This window comes from Eriocheir sinensis, chromosome 10 (genome assembly GCF_024679095.1).
Source record: "Eriocheir sinensis breed Jianghai 21 chromosome 10, ASM2467909v1, whole genome shotgun sequence".
NCBI classification, from domain to species: Eukaryota; Metazoa; Arthropoda; class Malacostraca; order Decapoda; family Varunidae; genus Eriocheir; species Eriocheir sinensis.
In genome coordinates, this window is record NC_066518.1 from 1,320,003 (window position 1) to 1,327,677 (window position 7,675).

The following is a 7,675-nucleotide window of genomic DNA, read 5'->3' on the forward strand; positions in this document are numbered from 1 at the left end:
ATGCTGTCCATATACAGGGGCCTTGTCCGCCCTCGTATGGAGTATGTATCTCATGTGTGAGGGAGCTCCACACATACAGCCCTTTTGGACAGGGTAGAGTCTAAGGCTCTTCGTCTCATCAACTCCCTTTCTCTCACTGACAGTCTTCTACCTCTTAAATTCCGCCTCAAAGTTGCCTCTCTTTCTATCTTCTACCGATATTTTCATGCTGACTGTTCTTCTGAACTTGCTAACTGCATACCTGCCCCCCTCCCGCGGCCCCGTTGCTCTCGACTTTTTACTCTTGCCCATCCCTATACTGTCCAAATCCTTTATGCAGGAGTTAACCACCATCTTCATTCTTTTATCCCTTCTGCTGGTAAATGCTGGAACAGCTTTCCTTTGTCTGTATTTCTTCCTGCCTATTACTTGACCTCTTTCAAAAGACGAGTATCAAAACATCTCTTTTCCCGAAATTGACCTCTCTTTTGGCTTCTTGCTCTGTCTCGTTTTGTAGGAGCAGCGCCTAGCGGGCCTTTTTTCCCATTTTGTTTTAGTGCCCTTGAGCTGTCTCCCTTGCTGGGAAAAAAAAAAAAAACACTCCATCCCTGGTTGGTGTCATAAAATGAGAATTTAGGAGGGTTGTTTAATACCTCTTATAATATTAATTTTGTTTCGCTTAGCTCGTCATTACTTAACTTTAGGAAGTGTTTGTTAAATACGTTAGGGATGTCAGTACATTCATGCTTGAGCTCAGTTGTGGTTTTTTTTGTGATCTCCACTGCCTGTTCTTCCAAGTAAAGAGTGTAATACATTGCTTTATTTTTTTTCGTGCATGCATCGATATATTCTCGTGCTTTTGATGTGTATATTATATTTTTAACATAAGTTATTGTTAAGGAAATCTCAGACCAAGTGGAAGATGGAGTGTTAAGGAATTTTGGGGAAGCAATTAAAAGCACACCTGGCGTTGGCACCTGGCGTTGGGAGGAGTAAAAGGGATTAAAAGAACACTTGGAGGAAAGAAGTAGAGGAGAGCTTAAGGGCGTCAGGATTCTGGGAGGAGTAGGAATGGGAGGGGGGGGAGCAAAGAAAAGCTTAAGATGTCCCGATCTCGGCACACCTGTGCACCGACGTCATGAATTAGAGGCGTGGCCAGAGGAGATAATGTGTCAGAGTGTAGTGCTGACTTGCCTGATGGGCGAGCCTCCCATAACCCACTTAGCCGGTGGGGTACCTCTTTGGCCGACTGGTAAAGGAGTGGCTTTTCCGTTACGCTGGTCGCAGGTTCGATCCCCGGCGCCGGCAAACCTTTCCTTGTCTGGATTAATTTCTCGTGTGTTTCGTTACACGCAGTGGCCGTGTGGGAGTGGAGTTAAGAGCAAATTCTGGCATTTCACTGGTGGCAAGGCGGTGGCATCCTCTCCTGTGGTTCTGTTGTGTCACCCCGAGTGGGTAACAGGTAGAGTGATGGCCCATGCTCTCCGAAGTTCATAGAAAATGGGAACTCAACACACAGAAATTAATCTAAATGGGAATGGGGAGACGTGTAGTGCTGACTTGCCTGATGGGCGAGCCTCCCATAACCCACTTAGCCGGGGGGGTACCTCTTTGGCCGACTGGTAAAGGAGTGGCTCTCCCGTTACGCTGGTTGCGGGCTCGATCCCCGGCGCCGGCAAACCTTTCCTTGTCTGGATTAATTTCTCGTGTGTTTCGTTACACGCAGTGGCCGTGTGGGAGTGTTGTAAAGATAAAAATTCTGGCATTTCAAGAGAACAAGAGGGTGGTTCACTTCAGGGCTGGATTGCAGACGGGTAAGACGGAGGTCTTGGAGTCACGGGTGTAGGTGAGCTGTGAGAGAATGTGGAGATGTGTGTGAGAGTTGTGGTGTTAGTGTATTGGAGAGTGTAGGGAGGTGGAGTATGAGAGTGTGTACGGGAAACAGTGTGTGGAGACTTTGGTGTGGTTTGATTAAGAGCAGGAGAGAGAGAGAGAGAGAGAGGGAGGTGTACTTGTGTGTGTTGCGTTGGTCTGGGGAGCGTGGTGATATATTGTGTGTGTTCTATAAGTGTAAAGTGGAATTTGTAATGTAAATATTTAAGTACCAATACATGGTTTATTTTGTTACTGTGATTTATGGTTGACCCTCCTTTAAGCACAACGTGGGAGTAAAGTCGGCCTAGGTATGGCCCAGGGTAGCAGAATTGAACTTGTCTACCACATAGGGGGAAGTGGGGTAAGATGAACCACTTTTTAGATTTTTCGACCTGAGGTCTTCCCTGGTAGCGTGACCCTGTCTCTGTCAGTGTTAGTTTGAGCAGCTGTCATTTACCTTTAACCATAAACAAAATTGATATTCTCCTGATAAGGCTTTCACCTTTTTAAAGCCTTTAAAAAAAGTAATGAATGGTTCAACCTACCCCCACTTAGGGGGGTAAGTTGAACCACACCGTGAATTAAATGAACGAGAGGATATCTACATCAAAACAACGGATATTACAAATGTTTATCTATTAATAATACATGCACATCCTTTTATATGTAAATATGAAATAAATAAATAAAATCCTTTTGAAAATTTAACAAAATGTTTAGTGATTTTACTGCAAAACAGAGGATAGTACACATTTTGTATGTATCAATAGTACATATACATCCTATTAAAAGAATAAAAAATCCTTTTGAAAATTTAGCAAAATGCACTTATGTCCATGAACAGGCCTACGAGAGATTGAATCTTGCCAAGTCATATGGGAACACAAACTGGTTCGACTTTCCCAGACTACCAGACAAGCTTTTCGGAGCTGGTAGTGTCACCGAAATATCTTTTTTATCGAATGATGCTTCATCATTGTGGTCGATTATGAAGGCCTGTTTTCTCTCAATGGGCCTATGTCCTGGGATTCTCTTCATGAAAACTCCCTCGATTTCATCACCGTCGATTACGTCGACTCTTGCGACATATCTTTGTGTGGTTCCCTTCATGCCATGAATGTTCACTACCACGAAACCGCCTTCCATCAACTCGTCATCCGATATATCGTCATCAGAATCTTTTGTAAGTGAATCCATGGTCTTGCATACATCGTCCTCACTATCATCATCTGAAGTGGCATTATAGATGCTGTCTGTCTTGACTTCTGTCTCTTACCAAACAAATTCTTCATAATTTCTTTATTCGCCTTGGTAGGCCTATCTTTCTTCTCTCTCTGCTGCTACTTCATCCCGGACTGGCGTATCAGTCAGTATTTTTGTGGCCCTTTTCTTTTCTTTCTTTCTTCTTTTTTCCATCGTCGAATGCAGCGGAGGCCCTTTTCATCACATCGAGGGGTATAGGGGCCCGGCCCGTTTTTCTGGTGTACTTTCGCGGCATCTGATATCAAATAGATTACAATGAGGATTAAAAAATATAATCATTCACACATGATGGGGTAAGATGAACAGATGGTTCATCTTACCCCAAACTTAAAGGTTCATCTTACCCCTCCACGGCCATTTTTGAATGAATCGTTTGTAAATATGTTAATGCAAACCCTTACCATCGAAAACATGGACAGAAGAATGATCAAATACTAAACTAATCACCAGCAATTTGCAACAAAAGTAAGACTAATACATACCAGAGGTGGAGCAGGTTGAGTTGGGACGGAGCTTGGGCGGGCTGAGGGGCGTGGGACGTCACTGCTCAGGAATGTACCTCATTTCCGGGCAAGGGTGGTTTGATCTACCACCGGTCGCCGTACAACTCGCCGTGTGGTGGAAGGCCGGACGTCGATCACGGCCAATGACAGATAAAAAGTGGACGCCGACCATCAGCGACCTCCTACTATCTGACGGCAACCAGACGGCGTCCGCTTGCCATCCGGTCGCCGTTCAACAGTTAATGGTCACCTGTCGGCCACCGGTGGCAGTCCGCTTGCCGTCCAGACGCAGTCCATTCGGCCACCGGACGGCAACCTTTTTTACGACCGGCAGCGACCTGAGAGGTCGGCTGGAGGTTTTAGAGCATGACCCAAAACCTCCATCGGTCGCAGGGCAGACGGAGACATATGACGATCGCACGCACGACCAATCGTCGACCATGTGAGACCTCCCGCAACCTGCAGGTCGCTGGAAGTCGGCAGTAGGTCGTAGAGCCGGTGTGACTGGGCCTTAAGACGGAGGTCTTGGAGTCACGGGTGTGGGTGAGCTGTGAGAGAATGTGGAGATGGGTTAGTGGAGATGTGTGTGAGAGTTGTGGTGTTAAAGTATTGGAGAGTGTATGGAGGTGGAGTATGAGTGTGTACGGGAAATAGTGTGTGGAGACTTTGGTGTGGTGAGATTAAGAGCAGGAGAGAGATTTACATAGATTTACATAGAAAATCAGACCACACAGACCCCATGGTCCAGACTAGGTGGTCTGTCCTTAAACCTAAGTGATTTTACATTAATCAGATGGCTCCAAAACGTTGCTTTTCTACTCTAGTTAATATTAAGTTCAAGGAAGTGACGGTCGAGCTTGTTTTTAAAGGAGTCAATCGTGTTACACTGAACCACTGATGGTGGGAGCTTATTCCATTCTTGCACTACAACGTTGGTGAAGAAAAATTTGGTGCAGTCTGAATTTACTTGTGTACATTTGAGTTTTGTGCCATTGTTCCTCGTTCGCAAAGTGTCATCGATCATAAACAATTTTGATCTGTCTACATTCGTGAAACCATTAAGTATTATAAAACATTCGATCAGTTTTCCTCGGAGGCGACGTTTCTCAAGAGAGAACATGTTAAGGGTGGAAAGCCTTTCTTCGTAGGATTTGTTGCTCAAGGAAGGGATCATTTTTGTTGCTCGACGCTGAACACCTTCTAGTTTAGCAATGTCCTTTGCATGGTGGGGAGACCAAAACTGTACCGCATATTCCAAGTGGGGTCTGACTAAACTATTGTAGAGCGGAAGTATTACATCTTTATTTTTGAATAAAAAGTTTCTTTTAATGAAGCCCAACATTCTGTTCGCTTTATTTGCTGCATCGATGCATTGCTGTGAGAATTTGAGGTTTGATGCGATTTTAATCCTTAACGCATTGAACACTTGTGAGTTTAACGCCGCGTATTTCGTAATCGAACTTCTTATTTTTTGTTCCAACTTGAAGGACCTGGCACTTGTCTAAGAGAGAGAGAGAGAGAGAGAGAGAGAGAGAGAGAGGTGTACTTGTGTCCTACCTACGTAATACCAACCTAGGTCATAACGAGAGTTTATGGTTTTCCACTATGCCTTGGTATTACCTTGATTTTCCTACAAGTTGTCTTAATAATACTTGTTTTTTGCTGCTCTTATGATTGATGTTAATCTATTTCTGTATTTGCGATAGGTTTTCCTAAAAGTGATAAGCCATTTCTTTGCTAACTTATCTAATCTATTTCTATTTATAATGCTATTGTTTTAAGGCAGAAGTTATGTATGGAATTATTCTATTTTTATTGTTTATCTGATATTTTTTCAATGGAAAGTGTTTTTCATATAATATTTTAATTTTAATATGATATAAATCATAAGAAACGTTTGGGCAAGTTAAAGTTGATACACCATTCCAGTTTATTTGCTTTAGATCATGATTTAAGTGTTCTAAAGCCATAGATGTTATTATTCCATTACTAATTAATGTAAGGGGGTTATTTTCTCTATACTCACACTTAATTATACTGCGAAATTATCGGAAAATGGTCGGTAATGTCTGAATGTATTATATAATTACCAATATTTGGTTCTACTTGTGATGTCCATTGTGATCTATGAGAGTGGCCGGTGTCTGTTACTCTGGTGACTTAGTTATTTGTGGGAAAAGTGAAAAAGAATACATCAAATCAATAAAATAAAAAAAGTTATTTTGGAGTTCAGCAAGTCAAATTTCAAATCACCAAAGACGTAAATCTGCTTAAATTTCTTATCATAAGCAAGCGAGAGAAGTTGACATAGCATATGAGAAGTTAGTAATAGTAATAAGTCATTTTAGAAGTCCATGCATATATGAGGAAAACTTTCTTGATCTCTGACACCTTAGTGTGTGTGTGTGTGTGTGTGTGTGTGTAATTCACCATAGCTTGATCTCGAGTTGGACACGTAATCGCCAGCATATACCATTCCGACAAGAGAAAATTCATTATATTTGATCTCTGGGTACTGCCAGGACCTTCACACGTCACACACCCCATCGCCCTTGCTCAAGGGGGGACAGTAATAACTCCTTGTCATCGAAAAAATTCCGGCCTGAACGGAGCTCGAAATCGCTTGGCAGGCCGTTAAGCCTGGCAGCACAGAGCTTTAACCACTGAGGTACGGAGCGGTGTGTGTGTGTGTGTGTGTGTGTGTGTGTGTGTGTGTGTTACGACAAATATGCGCAAAATCTAAAACCCCTCTCATCTAACAGATAAAAGAACATCCGGCTGCTGCTGTGAGTGAAGAAGTATCGAAGTATCGGGGCTCGAGACTGGGAGTGAGACCAGAGAATAATGGATATTTATCTGGAGAAGATTGGTGGGTTTGGGAGATACCAGAAGCGGATATTCCTGTTGCTCTCCATGCCCACGGTGGTGGTCTCCATGCAAAAACTAGCCTGGGTGTTCCTGGCTCCAAAGGTGAACCACAGGTGAGCGCTGATAGATTCCCTCACGGGTGCTGGGTGGGTGGGTGCCACAGCATCAATTCTTGAACATTCTCTCTCTCTCTCTCTCTCTCTCTCTCTCTCTCTCTCTCTCTCTCTCTCTCTCTCTCTCTCTCTCTCTCTCTCTTTGTCCCAAAAATATATGGATGAAGTTAAAAGAAAATGAGTACTTATCCTGCTCTGCTTGTTCGGTGTGTAGTTATCCCTCTTGATAGCGCGCAGCCATTTCGTGGAGAGTTTCTCATCTTTAGGGAAGGAAAACACGTGCACTTTTGGCCCGGACCTGTAGTTTCCTTTGCAATTTGGAACTGCACACATGTTAGGCATCACTAAATATCATTGAGAGCAAAAAAAAAAATATATATATATATATATATATATATATATATATATATATATATATATATATATATATATATATATATATATATTTTTTTTTTTTTTCTTACAGCAGAGGAGACAGCGCAAGGGCGTAAAAAAAAATAATGAGAAAAAAAAGCCTGCTACTTACTGCTCCTAAATAGAGTGGCCAAAAAGATAAATCAATTTCGGGAGGAGAGGTGTCCTGATACCCTTCTCTTGAAAGAGTTCAAGTCGTAGGCAGGAGGAAATACAGATGAGGAAAGATCGTTAACTCGTGCGTAAGGGATTTGGACAGGATGAGCTTGAGTAGAAAGTCGTGTGTGGCGAGGCCGCGGGAGGGGGGGAGGCATGCAGTTAGCAAGTTCAGAAGACCAGTCAGCACGAAAATATCAATAGAAGATAGAAAGAGAGGCAACATGGCGGCGAAATTTAAGAGGTAGAAGACTATTAGTAAGAGGAGGAGAGCTGATGAGACGAAAAGCCTTAGACTTCACTCTGTCCAGAGAGCTGTGTGAGTGGAGTCCCCCCACACGTGAGATGCATACTCCATACGAGGGCGGACAAGTCCCCTGTAAGTGGATAGCAGCTGTGCGGGGGAGAAGAACTGGCGGAGACGATACAGAACGCCCAGCCTCGAGGAAGCTGATTTAGTAAGAGAAGAGATATGAAGTTTCCAGTTGAGATTTTGAGTTAAGG

General features: G+C 43.2%; 1 protein-coding gene across 9 annotated transcripts in view; it reads left to right on the forward strand.

The window, feature by feature from the left end:
* The window catches only part of LOC126996407 (organic cation transporter protein-like), a 54,283-nt gene that overhangs the window by 22,635 nt on the left and 23,973 nt on the right, over nucleotides 1-7,675 (forward strand). For all 9 annotated transcript variants that reach the window (XR_007751155.1, XR_007751154.1, XM_050856799.1 and 6 more), the window contains exon 2: nucleotides 6,383-6,601. Coding sequence is in view for 7 of the 9 variants with exons in the window: in XM_050856799.1 (XP_050712756.1) it covers nucleotides 6,465-6,601 (137 nt within the window). In the remaining 2 variants the exon portion in view is untranslated. The remainder of the gene's footprint in view (nucleotides 1-6,382; nucleotides 6,602-7,675) is intronic.